Source organism: Hippocampus bargibanti, linkage group LG15 (genome assembly GCF_051943395.1).
Source record: "Hippocampus bargibanti isolate YZ-2025 linkage group LG15, ASM5194339v1, whole genome shotgun sequence".
NCBI classification, from domain to species: domain Eukaryota; kingdom Metazoa; phylum Chordata; class Actinopteri; order Syngnathiformes; family Syngnathidae; genus Hippocampus; species Hippocampus bargibanti.
The window spans coordinates 9741412-9760978 of NC_142748.1; the positions used below are offsets into that span (position 1 = coordinate 9741412).

Genomic DNA, 19567 nt, shown 5'->3' on the forward strand with positions numbered 1-19567 from the left:
ATTTTAATAAGTATTGGATCTACGGCGAAGTATGACTTCCAAATCAGGAGTTTTCAAATCCAAGTTGGTCGAGTGGTTTGTGACTCTATTTACGGACCAGCTGACTCGTGTTCGAGTCCCCTTTTCTGCTCACCTGACTTTATGCACACATGTGCAGGTGAGAGCGGGAATCGAACTGGAGTCATCTGGACCGCAGCCAAAGTTTTGGACCACTGGACCATCGCCTACAATTTTTTCGGAAATTTTGATCGGTAGTCACTAGCTCTGACATTGTTTATGCCAATGAAGATAACCCTAGAATGTTAGGTTTTTGAAGCGAATTGGTCAGGTGGTCTAAGACAATACTTGTGGTCGGGGTGACTCTGGTTCGAGATCCGTCCGGTCTGCTGAATTTATGCAGACATATACAGGTGACAGCGGGAATCGAACCCAAGACAACCGGTTGGCAACCAAAGTTTTAGACCACTCAACCATTGCAGTTAAGTTTTTTTACAGATTTTGGTCGGTAGTCATGAGCACTGACAGCATTTATACCAATAAGTATAGCTATCACAGAGTAGGTTTTCAGATCCAAGTTGGTCGAGTGGTGTAAGTCTATGCTTGCGCTTCCGGTGACTTGCGTTCGAGTCCTGTGTGATCTGCTTAATTTATGCTCGCAAATGCAGGGGAGAGCAGGATTCGAACCTAAAACTGCGGGGCCGCAAACAAATATTTAACCACTCGACTATCGCAGACAAGTTTTTTCATGAACCTTTTAGCGTATTCGTACAAATTACTGTCAGTGGTATGGATAAATATAACTTCCAAATAACTAATATCTATCGGAGTTGGTGAAGTGGTGTAAGAGTAAGCTTGCAGTTCAGGTGACTCGTGTTCAAGTCCACTTTTGTCCTCACCACATGACTGCTTAAATGCGGGTGCGATCGGGACTCGAACATGAGTCGCCCGGAGCGTAGCCAAATTTTTTGACCGCTCAACTATGGGGGTTGAGTTTTGCGACGAACTATTATCTGTAGTCATATTGTGTACCAGACTTCATCCACAGGAGGAGGATTTCCAAATGAGTGACTTTTAGGACATCCTGAAAGGTTTGCCAGCCAATTGCAAGGCATAAAAGTCAACTCGTGCAATTCATATCTTGGCAAAGAGCCCAGCCGAAAAATCAAGTCCGACGTGTCTCATGTTTGCCGACTCTGTCACCTCTGTGTGTGTTTGGCTCTGTATAAAATAAACTGAAATGCAAAAAGAAACAGGAATATTTTGTTTGATACATTGATTTATTTGTCATGGGCAGAGCAATCAACATAAAAAAAATGATGTGTTGCATATAGAGTAGTTAGCACGGAGCTAATTCACAAATATGCTTTAATATACATGGTCGTTTTTATCGGGCTAAAAACACCTTACTAGACAATGTATAGTAAGGCGTTTTTTGGGCCGAAAAAAACACCATGTACAGTAAGGCATTTTTAGGTGAAAAAAACGACCACGTTTTTTTCACCTAAAAATGCCTTACTGTACATGGTGTTTTTTTCGGCCCAAAAAACGCCTTACTATACAAGGTCATTTTTTTGGGCTCAAAAACGGCTCACTATACATTGTCGTTTTTTTTTCAGGCTAAAAACACCTTAGTAAACATGGTTGTTTTTTTACCTAAAAACGCCTTACTATACATGGTCTTTTTTTTCGGGTAAAAACGCCTTACTATACATGGTCGGTTTTTTTTTTCCTCAAAAACGCCTTACTACATATACATGGTCGTTTTTTGAGGTCAAAAACACCTTACTATACATGGTGGTTTTTTTCACCAAAAAACACCTTACTATACATGGTCGTTTTTTTTTCAGGATAAAAACACCTTAGTAATCATGGTTGTTTTTTTTTTAACCTAAAAACACCTTCCTATACATTAGGGGTGTCAAAGTCATTTTTTGCCGTGGGCCACATTGTAGTTATGGTTTCCTTTCGAGGGCCGTTATGAATTTGGGGAGGCCATTAGAATGTTTAAATCCCTTCAAATATTACATATAGAGCACACAGCAAATTAATGAAGAACTCGTTTTCAAATCTGAAGTCAAGAATAATGACTTTTATTGTGGTTGACATCCAAAAATATGAAATTTTGGCTCAGATTTTAGCAAGTATCATGGAATTTCACAAGTTTGATTTGCTTTTGCGGGCCGAAAAAAATGATGTGGCGGGCAGGATTTGGCCCGCGGGCCTTGACTTTGACACCTGTGCTATACATGGTCAGTTTTTTTGGGTCAAAAACGCCTTACTATACATGGTTGTTTTTTCAGGCTAAAAATGCCTTAGTACATAGTCATTTTCAGTCTAAATATCAAGTCAGCACAGCGACCAGTTGGCAAAAACAACTAAAAGTATTCAGCGTCGCCTGAAGGCTCTGGAGATCCTCCATGCGTTGGGTTCCTCGTAGCGGTTGTAGAGCGGCTCCAGTCGCTGCTGCTTCTTCTGCTTGCTGAGGCGCGTCGGGTCTGACACCTTGAAGAAGGCGGGCGCAAACTCCACCAGCCAGCGCGGGTCGATGGTGGTCACCTCGCGCATGTACTCCTTGGTGGTCAGCACCAGCTCGTGGTAGACCAGCCTGGACAATCGCAGCGAACATCGTCAACATTCAAACGTCCAAAACGCCGACGTGCTCGTGGTTATTCCAATCAAAACAATCAAACCAATGGAGGAGATGTGGGGGGGGGGTGCATTCTAACCATTCAGGCTGGCGGTTGAAGAGCGTGCTGGAGGGGTGGAGGTAGACCACCTGCTGGTCGATGAGGGTCCGGTAGCCGTCTTGAGGGTGCTTCCTCGCGGCGTTGCGGAAAAACCCGCTGCAGATGGCTTTCTGGACACGCATGGTGGATTTGCCGCAAGACACCACGTCCAGTTTGTGTCTGTGGAAAAAGACGGCGAGAAAAAAAAAACGAGGTTGAGCATCCCCGTGGCCAACAGACCGAGTGTATGACGCTTCACCTGTCCATGATGCTCATCATCTGCTTGCGGATGTCCTGCGCTCTCCTGAGCGAACGGCCTTGGATGAAGTTCTCGAAGCACCAAGGGTTGGAGAACTTGTTGTTCTTCCACGAGTTGTAGACGGCCAGTAGGGTGAGATGGTCGCCTTCGCCCTGGAAGAACTTGGCCTTCCTCTGGTCCGCTTGGATCTGCTTGTCCTGACAACGGAACAAATTTGTCATTGGATTCCACAGTTTTTGTGACCTTATTCATTTTGAGCGAAATCAGAGCAAACGTATGGCATACCTTGGGCCTGTAGAAGACGTTTTGGACGGACAACATGGAGACAATGGTGAGCATCTCCTCGCTGCAGCCCAGGTGCACCGACATGATCAACATCTTGCACAACATGGGCTCCAAGGGGAATTCCGCCATCTGCGCAGGACGCACGTTAGCGGAAAATCTAACCAAGGAACATCGGGCGTGGTGGCGTGGCCTTTCTTACCCTCCTTCCGAGTCGCGTGAGCAGCCCCTCGTCGTCCAGCGCGCCCAAAGCGTAAAGCTGCTCCATGGCCGTGATCAGCGTCTCCATGGGGGGAGCGTCCATGAAGTCAAAAGCCAGCAGGTCGTTGATGCCCATGGCCTGGCGGACATTTTGAATCACGCCATGCCGGGCCGCGTACCATTTCGGAATATTTTTCACGAGGCGCACGCACCTTGAGCGAGAGCACCGTGCTGGCCAGGTTGGTCCTCTGGATCTCCGGCACGTTGCTGGTCAACATCTCATCCCTGTACGCTCGCTCCGTGTAGAGGCGGTAACACTTTCCGGGTCCCGTCCTGCCCGCTCGGCCTGACCGCTGCTTGGCTTGAGCCTGCGGGAGTTGCGACGCTTTTTAACCGCGAGTTCCGTTGACGGAAAAACGGAGCGGAAACGACCTGCGAGATGGGCGTCACCACCAGCTGGTCGATGCCCGATTTGGAGTTGTAAACAATTTGTTTGACGAAACCGGGGTCCACCACGTAGTAGATGCCGTCGATGGTCAGCGACGTCTCGGCGATGTTGGTGGCTATGATCACCTGGTCGGCGGGGGTGAATCAGCCGCTGACGTAAAACCACATCGCGATTGTTTACGCAGACGCGTTTGCGCTTACTTTCCTGCTGCCGAGCGGCGCCGGATCAAAGATCCTGGTCTGCATCTCGCTGGGCAGCGCCGAATAAACGGGAAGGATGATGAGCTCCGGAACGTCTGGACCGAGTAGCCGCATGCGCTCGAAGAGCATTTCGCAGGCCGTGTCGATCTCCTCTTGCCCGGTCAGAAATACCAGGATGTCCCCTGGAAAATGGTCACGGTTTGTTGAGAGGAGTAAAAATAAAATCCTGTGGCAAAAAAAGCGTACCAGGGGGCTCAGTCAGGTGGATCTGCATGACGGTGATGAGGCCGGCGTCCAGGTAGTCTGTTTCGGGCTCCCTAGCGTAGAGGATCTCCACCGGGAACGTCCTACCCGGGATGGTGAAGATGGGCGCCTCGAAAAAGTACTGCGAGAACTTGACGGCGTCCAGCGTGGCCGACGAAACGATCAGCTTCAGGTCTTTGCGCTTCTGCACCGTCTGCAGAACAAAATCACCATCACTATTGTTTATTTTTTTGGGTTGCAATTTTACAGCCAAAAACAATCCAAACGACGCCACGCCACCAACCTTCTTGAGGAGGCCAAAGAGGACGTCGGTGTGGATGGTCCTCTCGTGGGCTTCGTCCAGCATGATGAGGGAATATTGGCTCATGTCGGGGTCGATCAGGCATTCGCGCTGCAGCATCCCGTGAGTCATGTACTTGATTAGCGTCTCCGCGCTGGTGCAGTCCTCGAAACGGATGGTGTAGCCCACCTAAAAAAAAATTACCATTAGCATTAGCACAGCATATCGGACGCTTTGAGGCAATCAGAATCGCCCTTAGAATCGATTCATTCGGTTATGTTAAATCAAGCTTTTACGTCAATAAAGTGGTGGGGCGTCAGGGCCTGCAAGGCCTTCTCTGCTGGCCTAAAAATATCTGAATCACAGATTGGTGTTAAATATATTTTGCCCATGAATTCTTATTCAATAATTCCAAATTGTCGTTAAGCTATCTTTCATTGCTCATTGCTTTTCTTTCATATTGAAGCATTGAACCAATCACATTTCAGCCATCATTTTTATTTGTATGTATGTCTTTTAATTATTTTTTTAATGAGTAAAATTATTCATAATGCTATATAAATCAATATGTATCGTATACATTTGTAAGATATTAGTATTTTGGTACGTTTTTGACGAAACGCCAACATGACTTCACCCGAGGGGAAACAAATTTATTTTTCGACGATATGCTGCATTTAGTGTGAATATTTCTTGATTTATTTAGCTAGCTAGCTAGCTATTTGTCATCTATTTGCTATCTGGATGGGTGGCTGGCTATCTAGCTAGCTATCGAGGAACTATATTCCTCCATGACGTCCCTGATCCACTGTTGAAAAGGATGCTTTGATCCTCTCCTCTTTCATCTCGAACTGCTTCAAAGAGGGTTTCTATCTACTTGAGTTATTCACGGTTGAGTGAACGCTGGCGCGTTTGGCTGCCGCTGCTCACCCACAAAACAAAATGTATCCCGTGACTGTAAAGTTATTGGCTCTCACTTCCTGGCCCAGCCGACATCCATACTCCTCGGAGACCCTCTTAGCGACCGACATGGCGGCCACGCGGCGAGGCTGCGTGCAGCCAATTTTGCCGCGCGCCGTGTATCCGGCCTCCGCTAGGTACTGCGTGATTTGCGTGGTCTTCCCCGAGCCGGTTTCGCCCACCACGATCAGGATCTGGTTGTCGTGGACGGCCTGCGGAAAACCAAGGAGGGATAAAAATATGAGCGAGGGAGATTGCGGGATTTACGGATTACGCCGGCGGCCTTTCCGACCTGAACCAGCTGCTGCTTGAGGTTAAAAATGGGAAGACTCTCCCGCTGCTGCATAATGGACAGCTCCGTCTTCCTACCGTAGGACACCTGATTGCCCCCGAAGGCGTAGCGCTTCCACTCGGGAACGTCGGCGGGCATGGCGCCGATGCCGCGCATGTTGGCGGCGATCTGCCGTCCGTCGTCTGCCAGGCGGGAGGACATCGAGTGAGACTAGCTCGCCGTCGTCGCCCCCCCCCCCCGCGTCAAATCGAAGCTTTCTTACAGTCCGGCATGGGGTCGATCCAGTTCTTGTGGAGGCCGGTGGGGATGCGGTCCATTTCGTCGGCGCGAGCCGCCTGCTTGAGCTCGCGACGCTCTTTGGCCAAGGCGCTCTGCATCATGGCCGCCTGGGACAGCGAACCGTCTGGGTTCTAAAAAAAAAAAACAGAGAAAATGGGACAGTCACTGGATGCTAAAACAAATGTTCTGCCTTTTAAAAAAGACGCGATGAATCCCTTTCAAATCAGAGGAAAACCAAAGCAATGTTCTCCATTGGGAATAATGACAATCAAACCAATCCGTTCCAGACAAAATTAAAATTACTTTTGACACAGAATAACTACAGATTTAAGTAAATATAAATGATGATATTGTTTTTAAAGGTCATGTAATTTCAGCACAGGTTCTCCTCCATGATACAAAATGTCTCCATTAAAAGGCAAACTCATTCTTGCTATTTTATCGAATAACGATCCGAATGCACCTTGACAATCTTGACGGGACTCATGCTGGTGCTCCAGCGGGTTTGACCACGGAGGAAGGGCGGTTCCTCTTCGACCAAGTCGATCTCCACGTCCACATCTGGTGACATCATCATCGTCATGTGACCAGACAAAAAATACAAGAACATGCTTACCATCCTCCTCGTCAAAGTTGGGAAGGATTCCAGTTCCCTCATCAAATTCCGGGTATTCCTCCTTCGGGAGCACGTTGGCAGCAATCATCTAGATGAGGAAGGCGAGATTGTTGTGAGGAATCTTGATCGATCGATTCGAATGGTTTGTCATTGATGACCACCGACCTGTTTGATCTCCCATTTTTCCAAGTCGGTGATCTTGGCCATTCGCTTTTGCTCGCTGGGATTCTCCTCGCTCTCAACAACACAGACATCCACGGGAAAGTCGGGATTCCTCAGGGTGTCGTCGCCAGCACCCGCGCCCGTTTCAAAGTTCCGCCTGCGGTTGGGGTTCAGATCCTCTCCGCTTTCTTGGTCGACGTCCTGGAAGAACGTTTCCAGCTGTGTCAAAGTTCTTTTGTGGAGCACGTCCTCCTCCGACTTGGACTGACCTTCATGCTGAGGCTGGCCTTCGTTCCGGTCATGGAGAGCAATTTGACCCGGACCTTTTGTCCCCTGCTGACCACAGTCGACACATCGGCTATTCGCCCTTCCTTGCGCAGCTCCGACACGTGCACCAGACCCTCCCAGCGTTTTCTGAAAACATTTTTTCATCAATTTGCATATTATTTTTTTATGAAGTAAAAATGAAAAATAAAACACGTGACAATGACATTATTCTCAACTATGTTGTTCCACTTTTGGATGATTTTCTCCAGAAAAGGTTGCGAATGAAACACGGAGGTATACCTAAAACCTTCCAGCTGCACGAAGCATCCAAACTGCATGACGCTGGACACTTTCCCGCAATAGATGGTGCCCACCACGGGAACGTCGGACAGCCGTTCGGCGGTCTGTAGCTGCGGAATCACCTCCTTCAGGTAGCCATCTTGGGATGGGCTCGGCGGTCGGTCACTCCAGCGGGATGGTCGTTTCCGTCGCCGCGTGCCCATTCCGTCGTCGTCACGGTCGGGCAACTTGGACCGATGCGACTTCTGTGTGCTTGCATCGTTTTTTCTGGCACTGTTGTGTTGAAAGAATGACAAATGAGTGAATGTTGGATGTGCAATTTATGCTATTTTTTGTTTTTAGTATACTCACCCAGGTGCAGAGTGAGGCATGAGCATCTCCAGCTCTTTCATGGCTTCTGCGGCGACTTGCTCATCGTTTTTACTGTCTTGACATGACGTCAACTGAAGGGCAAAAATCACAAACAATACTATTAATATGAATTAACTATGAAATGTAAATTTCTCCACTGTGAGACTAATAAAGGCATATCCAATATCCAATCCAATATGACTTTTCCAAGAAGAGATGAATATTAGGATTAGCAGGGCGGACAATCAATATAAGGAAGAATGGGAATGAAATATGACAAGGGCGGTGGCATTACCCTCCACACGGGATCGTCTGCTTTACATAAAGCAGGATATTTCTCTTTCAGCTTGTCTCGTTCGCTCTTGGGGTTTTCATGATCTGCTTTCGTGAACCGTAACAAAGAGCATATTAAAGACCCGCAAATAATATTCATGGTTTAGAAACATCACACAGAAAGAAGGACCATGTCTACCTTGAGTTGTTGACGCTTGCATTGTTTTGATAATCCTAAATAAATTAGTGGTGAGCGTTTCCTGAAAAAAAAAATAAATACATAGTTCATGCAACAACCGTGTCAAAAGTTAAAATGACCAATTTTACACTCAACCTACCGTAAAGTCAGCTCCATTTGCTATCAAGGCAGCTTTAAAGCCCCCAAATGTTGAATGTTTATCTGCAAGGCTGATGATGAATTCAGCTAGCGAACAAGAACATGTCAGCAAAAGCTCAACATGAGTCAACTAATAAATTATGACATACCAAGATCCTTTTCGCTTATTCCAAGATGGTTTTCCAATTCGGTGCACACTTTGGAAACCAGAGATAAATACTCCAAACATTTCAAGTCATCCAACGCTGCCATTTTGGTTCGGGTTGTTTATCATAACACGGAAGTGACTCTTCTTCTACGTTGAAATAAAACCAAGCGGCGCCACTAATGATGCCGTCTGTTGCACACACGTATGTCATACATGGAACTATCGCTTTATCATAACACGGAAGTGACCCTTCTTCTTCGTTGAATTGAACCCAAACGGCCGCATTAAAGTCGCCGTCTGGCGGACACGCGTAGGAACTACATGGTACTAGCACTTATTTTCAATATTGATTTTATACCTGATTGTAATAGTTTGTATTCATTCATTTAAATATGTCTTCGTTTTACTTCTATATTTTTCTTGTCTTTGACATGCACACTAGTCTTCCTTATGGGGTTTAAGTGAATTCATCTTTATTGTTTACTTTGCACCCCAAAAACATTCAGGACAATTATTATTCAACAAAAAGTTTTATAGATGAATGAGCAAGAACCGATTAATAAATGACTATTGACAAATGACTATTTTTGAATGGTATCCATGTTTTTTTATGCCTGACAAAGCAAACAATTATACAGCATGACTTCATCACATGATAAGGACAACATAAAATAATGAAGGTAAAATTTACTGTTGTGTTTGTGTGTGTGTTTACAAAAAACAATTAGATACAGGAACAAAAAAAAATTGAAATTTCAAGTCAGCACCGACAAACAAAAGTGTTCAGCGTCGCCTGAAGGCTCTGGAGATCCTCCATGCGTTGGGTTCCTCGTAGCGGTTGTAGAGCGGCTCCAGTCGCTGCTGCTTCTTCTGCTTGCTGAGGCGCGTCGGGTCCGACACCTTGAAGAAGGCGGGCGCAAACTCCACCAGCCAGCGCGGGTCGATGGTGGTCACCTCGCGCATGTACTCCTTGGTGGTCAGCACCAGCTCGTGGTAGACCACCCTGAGGACCAAAATATGTTTATGAAAATGAGCCACCAGATCGGTTAAGCTAAAATGACAAAATCCACTCACCATTCCGGCTGGCGGTTGAACAAAGCACTGGAAGGGTGGATGTAGACCACCTGCTGATCAATGAGGGTCCTGTAGCCCTCCTGAGGGTCCTTTTTGGCGGCGTTACGGAAGAAACCGCTGCAGATGGCCTTCTGGACCCGCACGGTGGCTTTGCCGCAGGACACCACGTCCAACTTGTGTCTGAAAAGCAGCGTTTAAAAAAAGCGTCTAAGACGATGACGTGATTTGATAGATTCAGGCTGAGTTCTTCATGAAGGTACCTGTCCATGATGCCCAACATCTGCTTGCGGATGTCCTGCGCTCTCCTGAGCGAGCGAGCCTGGATGAAGTTCTCGTAGCACCAAGGGTTGGAGAACTTGTTGTTCTTCCATGAGTTGTAGACGGCCAACAGGGTGAGATGGTCGCCTTCGGGCTGATGGAACTTGGCCTTCTTCTGGTCCGCCAAGGCCTGCTTGTCCTGCGTCACACACGAGGAGGACAAAAAACAGTTGATGAGATGCACGCAATAACAAATTTGTCCATTTTAAAAAAGGAGCTCCGGCGGCGGCTCACCTTGGGCCTGTAGAAGACATTTTGGACGGACAACATGGAGACGATGGTGAGCATCTCCTCGCTGCAGCCCAGGTGCACCGACATGATCAACATCTTGCACAACATGGGCTCCAAGGGGAATTCAGCCATCTGCGCAGGACGCACGTTAGCGGAAAATCTAACCAAGGAACATCGGGCGTGGTGGCGTGGCCTTTCTTACCCTCCTTCCAAGTCGCGTGAGCAGCCCCTCGTCGTCCAGCGCGCCCAGAGTGTAAAGCTGCTCCATGGCCGTGATCAACGTCTCCATGGGGGGAGCGTCCATGAAGTCGAAGGACAGCAGGTCGTTGATGCCCATGGCCTGGCGGACATTTTGAATCACGCCATGCCGGGCCGCGTACCATTTCGGAATATTTTTCACAACGCTCACGCACCTTGAGCGAGAGCACCGTGCTGGCCAGGTTGGTCCTCTGGATCTCCGGAACATTTGTAGTCAACATCTCGTCCCTGTACGCTCGCTCCGTGTAGAGGCGGTAACACTTTCCGGGACCCGTTCGGCCGGCGCGGCCCGCCCTCTGCTTGGCTTGAGCCTGTCGCACGCGTTTCCATGACGAGTTCCGTTGACGGAAAAAACGGCGCAGCGGCGTTCGGAAACTACCTGCGAGATGGGCGTCACCACCAGCTGGTCGATTCCCGTCTTGGAGTTGTAGACTTTCTGCTTGACGAAGCCGGGGTCCACCACGTAGTAGATGCCGTCGATGGTCAGCGACGTCTCGGCGATGTTGGTTGCTATGACAACCTAACGGGAACAAATAAAGTTTAGAAAAGGCGCGCAGGGACTTTTTGGCGCGGTGAATTGTCAGCTCGTATGAAGAGGAAGGTACTTTTCTGCTGCCCGGCGGCGCCGGGTCAAAGATCCTGGTCTGCATCTCGCTGGGCAGCGCGGAATAAACGGGAAGAATGATGAGTTCGGGGACGTCGGGGCCGAGGGACTTCATGCGCTCGTAGAGGATCTCGCAGGCCGTGTCGATCTCTTCTTGGCCGGTCAGAAATACCAGGATGTCGCCTGAAGGACAAAGAGGATGTCATGACTTGACCATCTGGATGGGAGGAGGTCACAATGGACGTACCGGGAGGCTCGGTCAGGTGGATCTGCATGACGGTGATGAGGCTGGCGTCCAAGTAATCGGTCTCGGGTTCTTTGGTGTAGAGCACCTCCACCGGGTACGTCCTGCCGGGGATGGTGAAGATGGGCGCCTCGTAGAAGTACTGCGAGAACTTGACGGCGTCCAGCGTGGCCGATGTCACGATCAGCTTCATGTCCGTCCGCTTTTGCACCGTCTGGACAACAAAAGATTTGTTTGGGGAGGGGCGATTTCACAGCCAAAAACAATCCAAACGACGCCACGCCACCAACCTTCTTGAGGAGGCCAAAGAGGACGTCGGTGTGGATGGTCCTCTCGTGGGCTTCGTCCAGCATGATGATGGCGTACTGACCGAGCTCCGAGTCAATCAAACACTCCCTCAGCAACATGCCGTCCGTCATGTACTTGATCACCGTCTCTGGACTGGTGCAGTCCTCAAAGCGGATGGTGTAGCCCACCTACGACCATCAATTTCCAAACAGGAAGTGGACGGTAAAATAGCCGCCGGGGGTCCGTCCCCCGCGGAGAGACGTCGCAACGCGCACCTCCTGTCCGAGACAGCATCCGTACTCCTCGGAGACCCTCTTAGCGACCGACATGGCGGCCACGCGGCGGGGCTGCGTGCATCCGATCTTCCCCCGCGTGGTGTAGCCCGCCTCGGCTAGGTACTGCGTGATCTGCGTGGTCTTCCCCGAGCCCGTCTCGCCGATCACGATCAGGATCTGGTTTTCGTGGACGGCCTGCGAGAAGCCAAGACGGGAACTCGGTGAGCGAGTCCAAAGCGGCGACGGGAGTCGTCCGCGACCAAACGCGCTAGTGTTGTTGTTTCACACATAAGGTAATTGCGCTCGCTAGCAAAACTGTTTAGTGGTTTTATTTGCTATCTAGCTGGCTGGTTATCTATTAGCTATATGGTTATTTAGCTGGATGGCATTCTAGCTAGCTATCTGATAGCTATCTATTAGCTAGCTAGCTCACTTTCTATCTATTTTGGTTAAGTCCAGGTTGAGTGAACGCTGGCACGTGTGGTTACCACTGCTCACCCACAGAAAAACCTATCCTGTGACAGTAAAGTGACCTTGAGAGTTTTGAAAGGCGCTGATAAATGAAATGTATTATTATTATGATAATGAACCTGAATGAGCTGCTCTTTCAGTTTGTAGATGGGTAAACTCTCCCTCTGTTCCAGTATGGAAAGCTGAGTCTTCTTCCCGTACGACGCCTTGTTGCCGCCGAAAGCGTGCTTCTTCCACTCGGGGATGTCGTTGGGCATCATGCCGATGCCGCGCATGTTGGCGGCGATCTGCCTGCCGTCAACTGCAGCGCAACGCAGGTCATCATTTGGCGTCCAGAAACAATAAAGAACGATATGACTCCACCGTCGCTGGCTACTTACCGTCCGGCAACGGGTCCACCCAGTGTTTGTTGAGGCCCATGGGGATGGAGTCCATTTCGGCTTCGCGCGCCGCTTGCTTCAACTCGCGGCGCTCTTTGGCCAAAGCGCTCTGCATCATGGCCGCCTGGGACAGCGAGCCATCCGGATTCTGCACATGTGCACTTTCATCAATCAGCGTGTACGTCAATATATTCTCACACATCCTTTTCACCAATGATGTGCTACCTTGACGATCTTGACAGGGCTCATGTCCATGCTCTGTTTGGTGTGACCTCTCAGGAACGGCGGCTCCTCTTCTACCAGCTCGATTTCCAGGTCTTCATCTTCTTCGTCGTCCACTTTGGGAAGGATTCCCGTTTCGTCATCAAAATCGGGGAATTCTTCCTTGGATAAAACGTTGGCGGCGATCATCTGGAGGGGATCAATAAGCGTTTATTGGAGACGGCAGTTCCGCGTGGATGGATGGAATTCCATATGTGACAACAAACCTGCTTGATCTCCCATTTTTCCGGATCGGATATCTTGGTGAGTCTCTTCCTCTCAAGCGTGTCATCCTGATCCAGCTCTCGGGCGGGGCCGAGATTGAGGTTGCTGGGCCCGTCGGGGTTCCTCATGTTGACCTCCTCGCTGCCGTCGGGGCCCACGTTCCTCCTCCTGTTGGGGTTCAGATCCTCGCCCGTCTCCTGGTCCACATCCTGAAATGATGACAGCCTTTGACGATATGCGCTGAGACGCCTCGCTCGTGGTGACCACGTCCTCCTCGCTCACTTTCATGCTGAGGCTGGTTTTGGATCCCGTGAAGGACAAGACTTTGATCTTGACTCTTTGCCCTTTGCTGACCACGTCGGCCACGTTGGCCACTCGGCCTTCCCGCCGCAGTTCCGAAATGTGCACCAAACCTTCCCAACGTTTCCTGCAGGTACATTCGATTTGTCACATGGTTTACATGATCAGACAAATCGGACGTAAAAATAGCCACAGAAGGCCTCCACGAAATGTTACAAACCTGAGGCCCTCCAATTGGACAAAGCATCCGAACTGCATGATGCTGGTGACTTTTCCGTTGTAGATGTCACCCACAGAGGGCTCCTCCGGGGGCGGGCGGTCCACGTGTTTGTCTTTCCAGTCTCGGTCGTGGTCTCTGCGGGGGCTGGGTGAGCGCTCGCTCCAGCGGGAAGAGCGATCGCGCCGCCTGGAACGGTCACGATCACGATCTCTGGTGCGATCTCGGTCTCTGGAGCGAGACCTGGACCTGGAGCGTGAACGGTGATGCCTCCTGCGGTCCCTGTCCCGGGGTCTGTGTCGGTCCCGGCTTCTGCTCCGACTGCGGCGTCTGCTTTTCTCAGTGCGGCTTCGATCGCTTTTGGAATCTGTGCCGCTCACACTGGGCATGAACATCTCCAGTTCCTTCATGGCATCGGACGCGACCTTCACATCCTCTTCGTCCAGGAGTTTCTAAGGGACACAAAAACTCGCATCGGGTCATGCGATCTATGGGTGAGACTGTTTGTGGAGCTCATACCGGTGGTGCTTCATTTGGTCGGCAAAGCGCAGGAAACAGCTCCTTCAGCTTGTCCTTCTCTGACTTAGGCTTCTGCGCCTCAGAGGCTGCGACAACAATACCAAGTCATCTATTTTTAGTTTATTTCTTTCACGCGTCATTCTAGAGAGCAACATAATATCTAGATAATGTTGAATAACAGCAGCAAATTAAGGTTATTGCATAACTGTGTACTTGAGCTAATGTGATAAGAATTTCTATGAGGGGGAAAAAAATGACAAAGCACCTTTAGTCGTAGACGATTTGGACGGGGGTCTCATGGTCTGAATAAGCCTGAGCAAGTTGCCGATGAGGGAGTCCTGACAAACAACACAAACTTCACGATCTATATTTCTCATATGATATGATAAATTAATGAGAGGAACTTACGGTGAATTCGGCTCCATTTTTTAGCAGGAGATCTTTAAATCCGTCAAATGTGGGTTCCTTTTCCGCGAGGCTAATGACGAATTCAGCTGAAACAAAAGCAATCAAGCACGTACTTACTTCCACCGTAGGCGAGTAGCACACCCCCCCAGAAAGTAAAGTTTGAACTTGAAGATGCTACACAACGATACAACGCAAGTCAACATTAGCTACAGCGACGTTAGCTTTAGCGAGCTAGCTCGATTGTTCGGCGTGGTGGTCAAACCTAAATCTTTGTCGCTGATTCCAAGATGGTTGTCGAGCTCCGTGCACACTTTGGACACCAGAGATAAAAATTCGAGCTGGGAGAGCTCGTCGGCGTCTGCCATCCTTGCTCTGGTTATTGTTTACTAACAATCCACGCTAGCACATCGCACGTCAGGGGGAAGAACTTCCGTTTCCGGTCTAGGGCGGAAATACGTAACCGCGACATATAGGACTTTGGTTTTTTTATCCACGAGATGGAGCTGTCACTGCTTCCAAAACAATTTCGAATACATTTTTTATAATTACACATTGTCCTTAACGTTGTCTTATTATCTCAATTTGAAGTACACATACCAGTATATTTTTATGGTGGAGCAAATTAACAGGAGAATCACGCAAATTAACACGAGAACACGAGTATTTTTTTCCCAAATGTATGAATTTTTTGTTCAAAGTGTGTTATGTTGTACTTTTAACAAGTTGGACTTTGAAAAAAAAAATCAACACTTTATCTAGACCGCCATCTTATTTCAAGGCCGTGCAAACAATATGGCCGACGATGTGATTGTTGTCACTTGAATGATGTCCTGTTGCCAGTGGAGGAATCTTTCGCCCTTTGTCGTTATCTCAGTCATCTCACTTTCCAGTTCCAGAGCAGGGAGCAAAACATGGCCAACGGAGTGAAAGTCATCACGCATGGCTTTAAAAGAGGCATCAGGAAAGCCCTTTGTCTGTCGACAGCGATACCTTTGTTCCTGCCAGCAGTACCTTTTATGTCTTCCTGTGTGTGTGTTATGGCCTGAGAAGCTTCCAGCGCCAAGATGTTTTCATTCCTCGCAAGTCCCACATAAGCTCTTCAAACACGGGCCAAATATACATGCGCACTCTGCGCGCTATTTATTGTTGTACGCTCAGCGTAAGACCTACTTTGTAGTCAATCTGAGAACCACATCACTGCTGTTTTTTTCCTCTCTATTTTATTTCAATTTTTTTTTTTTGGCTGAGTAGACGTATGTGTATGTAAAAGATCCGTCGATTATTTACTAAGCAGTCTTGAAAGCAATATTTAATCAATAACCCCCCCCCCTTCCCCCATTTGCCGTGAACGACGCACATCCAGCAGTAAACACTTTTTACTGTACTGAAAGTGTACGTCGCCGTTGAGCTGTCTGGGCGCGTCGTCCTCGCCTGACCTGATTTGCAGGCCCACGTATGTGCACCAGGATGGGGAGGCGGGGGTCTTACATAAGAGCGGGGCCTCACATGCTAACATGCACATGGCCCGCCGCTGCTCGGTGTGCTCATGCATGAATGGACGAGTGGAAAAAGTGATCTGGGGCAGGGAACGCTCATGGTTTCGAGAGAGTGAGAGAAAAATAAGGGCAACAAACAGGACAACAAGAGCGTGGTGCCCATTTGGAAGCGCAGCCGGCTGCGGCTTTCCTTCTCGGCCTAGTGGAAAATTCCCCACAATGACCGGGCGGGGAGCGTGAAATGTGCGTGCGGGTTGGAGGGGGGTCCGCATAAAAGGGTGTATCCAAAGGGGTGGGGACGGCGTGGGAGAAATGAGGTGGGGATTGGTCGCCAGGAAAGCTGCCCGCGTGAGCTCACGTGCCCCACGACAGGCCCCGCCCATCCCCACATGGCCCACTTGACTTGACAACAACACATCCTCAACTCAACATATACACTCGGACGCCCATTCCGACATCCTTTTCTCTCTTTCTCTTGCTTGTCCCAGAGCTGTAAGAAGGCAGGGGTCAAAGGTCAAGTCTGTATCACGTGAGAGCTTTTCAGCAGTGAGTGTGATTTCACCCCCCTCGATCAGTACCGTGTGCAAGTGAGGAAAACAAACAGTAGAATGAGAGTGTTTCAGTCATGTGTGAGAGCATTTGAAATGTCTGATGAAAAACAAATCTGTGGCGTGAGAGCAGAGCAAGTGTGTGCACAGATCAAGGAAAAAATGTGTTTTGGTCATGTGTGAGAGTATTTCATTGCTAAGTGGATTATGATATGTGAGATTTTTGTATGTGAGAGCCAGGGTTGAATTTTGTTTATGTATTTATTTAACTCATTCACTGCTATTCATAAATAAATCCGGGAATTTAAAATGTGACGTAGAGCGCAGTTACTGAATTTGTTTGGGCTTTGTTTTTTTTTTTTTTGCTTGAGTGCCAGTAAAGCGCTGGCCAGACCTCTGGCAATGTATTTCCATTCCACAAGGGGGCAGCATTTCCCTTTTTTCCATATTGGCGCTTTATTCCACGCTATATAAACAAATACAGTATGTGTCGCATTGTATTTTGTACAGTCGCCCCCATTGAAAGCTCAGATAACTCCAGACCCATATAATTTAGGAATTAACTATTTTTTTTCTGATGAGAGAAGAGAGTCTAAGGTTTCTTACGCTGCTTTGAATGTTTAGTTCATACAAAAACTCAATATTCTGTGGGTCCTGGAATTCGAGTGACAATGACAAAAATTGATGTATTAGCGCATCGTCCAAAATAAAAAACAAAGCCGACAAAGCGGAAAAGTCACTTAAAGTCACATATTTATTACATAAATATATCATTCAAATAGACCAGCCACAATTACCAGAAAAATATCTTCCTTTGAAAAGCCTGAACAACAAAGAAAAAGCTTTAAAAAAAAACAAACAAAAAAAAGAAGCAAAACAACATGGACATTTTACACACAAACACGCTGATTGTCACACGCGGACCAACACGCACTCACACACCTGACCTGACCCCTCACATCCGACACGTGTTTACGTGTGTGTGGTCAGGTGCAGGTGGGCGAGGGTCCGGCGTGTTATTTTTTTGTTGTTGTTTACATGAGAGGACATCACAGTAGATCGGCGGCCATTTTCCTGGACGTTTTGTTTTGTTTTTTTTGTTATTTGCTCCTGCGCTTGGGGCCTCAAAGCATTTCTTAAAAAAAACCATTTTTTTTTGCGTATTGGCACCAGACAGGCATAAAAGCAAAGTGGCAGATGTTTCTCTCCAATTGCCAAAAGAAAAAATGTGCATCAGCATGTGACGTCGTTGAAAGAACACCAAACAGGCGGTTTCACTGTGTTCTGTATGAAACACACCGAGTTGACATCAAATGATCGATTGTGAAGGATATTGCCATGTGACTTGTGCATTTCTTTCTTGGCTGGGTTCTGTGTGAAAGGCCAAATAATCTAATGGTGTTGCATATAGGTCACAGCAACGCTTCACAGGGTTCTGTGTGAAACAGATGCGAATGATTTTGTTTCTAAGGAAATTTTGCAGAGATACCAAATACATTTTCCATATACCCGGCTGGTAGATGTTTGGACCAGATTGCCGGACGACACGTGCGCACCAACATGGCAATATTTTGCTTGTTTCTGCGTGAAAGCTGAACATTTCTTTGGTGGGCCAAATTGAAAGAATTCCAAGTCCATTAGTTTTGCACATACAACAGACAAAATTGCACACACATAGGTGGCAATATCCTCGTATCCGTCCTGACACACTTGACGGTCTTTGGCACCTTCCATCGAACCTCCCTGAGTGCGTGCAGGGCCAGGCCGTGGTCACACTGAGTGAGGCCTTTGGGACGGACTGATGAGCATCTCTGCGAGGTGGTTTGTGTGAAACTTTTTTTTTTTTTTAAAAAAAACAACAACAACAGAAAAAAAGAACAGCTTTGACATCTGCAAAATGAGGAATTCGGCGCATTGAAAACACAGCAGCGCTCGGCTTGCAGACCGCATTTTGGAGCCGGTGTCTTATTTGTATTTTTTTACCCCATCTCGAATGCAAATAGCGGACACATTTTGTGGACAACGTGCGACACAGAAACATCCAGGACAAAGCACGCCGGCGTCGTCTTTTGACAATCCGGCGTGGGCTAAGCAAACGAGAAAGAAGACGTCGCGGGCGGACGTGAGGTCTGGAGAGGCGTTTGGACTTTGCTGGTGTCGTGTGAGGCGGCTCGGACCTGCTACGGAGGGTTTTTGTTTGCTTTTGTCGTCCCTTCATTTGGGATGCCGATTTTGCATACGACTGAGGACGGACGGACGGACGGACGGACGCATGTGGTGGAGGTTGGCGTGGGAGGGAGCACAAACCAGACACGAGAGGAAGGAGTTTGGGGAGAGTCTCAAAACACACTCCAAGGCCCGTCTTATCTTGTTTTGGAACCTGAGCAACCATTTTCGCCACCACCTGACAAACATTTGCATATGTAAAGCAAGACTATAAAGCATCTCCGCTCCAGACTCATTTGCGTACATTCTTAGCTGTCTTGGCATGATCATTCCCAGCCGCTTCTTTTAAGTGCTCTCTGTTGTTAATTGTCTTGGGCGGAAAAAATAACTAGACGACTGCCAAAAGCGGGAAAATTCAGTGGTTCTCAAAATGTGGACCCGGGGAAGGGGTTGGTAGCTCTAAATTCTGGACCAAAACAATCCGATCTCTCCGCTTCAGAGTGGTGATGGTGAAAAATCCCAACACAGTCTCTGCGCAGTTGCTCAGCTAAACAACGTGGCATTCTAAAGCAGCCACAGCGGCCATTTAAAATAATTATTCTGGGCATTTGCAGCCAAGAACGAAAAAAAAAACAAAAT

At 48.1% G+C, this 19567-nt stretch overlaps 2 protein-coding genes across 2 annotated transcripts; both read right to left on the bottom strand.

The window, feature by feature from the left end:
• Positions 1–1495: 1495 nt before the first annotated feature.
• Positions 1496–8882, bottom strand: LOC148887688 (ATP-dependent RNA helicase DHX8-like). Its single transcript, XM_089015513.1, has 23 exons — positions 8647–8882; positions 8499–8584; positions 8360–8420; positions 8183–8268; positions 7888–7979; positions 7537–7809; positions 7239–7383; positions 6973–7170; positions 6808–6895; positions 6655–6752; positions 6175–6322; positions 5913–6094; positions 5638–5832; positions 4664–4849; positions 4363–4573; positions 4117–4298; positions 3901–4041; positions 3681–3836; positions 3470–3607; positions 3271–3399; positions 2986–3182; positions 2727–2906; positions 1496–2605 (listed from the first exon to the last, which is right to left on the bottom strand). Exons 1-23 carry the CDS (start codon positions 8747–8749, stop codon positions 2386–2388), a joined length of 3495 nt encoding a protein of 1164 aa, XP_088871639.1. The 5' UTR covers positions 8750–8882; the 3' UTR covers positions 1496–2385.
• A 219-nt stretch (positions 8883–9101) lies between these two features.
• dhx8 (DEAH-box helicase 8) lies at positions 9102–15144 on the bottom strand. The gene is made up of 21 exons (XM_089015517.1): positions 14981–15144; positions 14719–14804; positions 14576–14648; positions 14311–14396; positions 13795–14243; positions 13557–13701; positions 13277–13483; positions 13014–13199; positions 12789–12936; positions 12528–12709; positions 11938–12132; positions 11665–11850; positions 11378–11588; positions 11132–11313; positions 10906–11046; positions 10682–10837; positions 10471–10608; positions 10272–10400; positions 9980–10176; positions 9720–9899; positions 9102–9648 (listed from the first exon to the last, which is right to left on the bottom strand). Exons 1-21 carry the CDS (start codon positions 15081–15083, stop codon positions 9429–9431), a joined length of 3600 nt encoding a protein of 1199 aa, XP_088871643.1. The 5' UTR covers positions 15084–15144; the 3' UTR covers positions 9102–9428.
• Positions 15145–19567: the final 4423 nt, after the last annotated feature.

Excerpts from the sequence above, each read along its gene's own strand:
- LOC148887688 (XM_089015513.1), bottom strand. The coding sequence starts at position 8,749 with ATGGCAGCGTTGGATGACTTGAAATGTTTGGAGTATTTATCTCTGGTT. Across the intron at positions 6,896-6,972 it reads AAAAATGGGAGATCAAACAG|ATGATTGCTGCCAACGTGCT; the intron begins GTCGGTGGTCAT and ends TTCCTCATCTAG. Across the intron at positions 6,095-6,174 it reads GATCGACCCCATGCCGGACT|ACGACGGACGGCAGATCGCC; the intron begins GTAAGAAAGCTT and ends CCCGCCTGGCAG.
- dhx8 (XM_089015517.1), bottom strand. The coding sequence starts at position 15,083 with ATGGCAGACGCCGACGAGCTCTCCCAGCTCGAATTTTTATCTCTGGTG. Across the intron at positions 11,851-11,937 it reads GATGCTGTCTCGGACAGGAG|GTGGGCTACACCATCCGCTT; the intron begins GTGCGCGTTGCG and ends TGATGGTCGTAG. Across the intron at positions 11,047-11,131 it reads CGCCGCCGGGCAGCAGAAAA|GTTGTCATAGCAACCAACAT; the intron begins GTACCTTCCTCT and ends TGTTCCCGTTAG.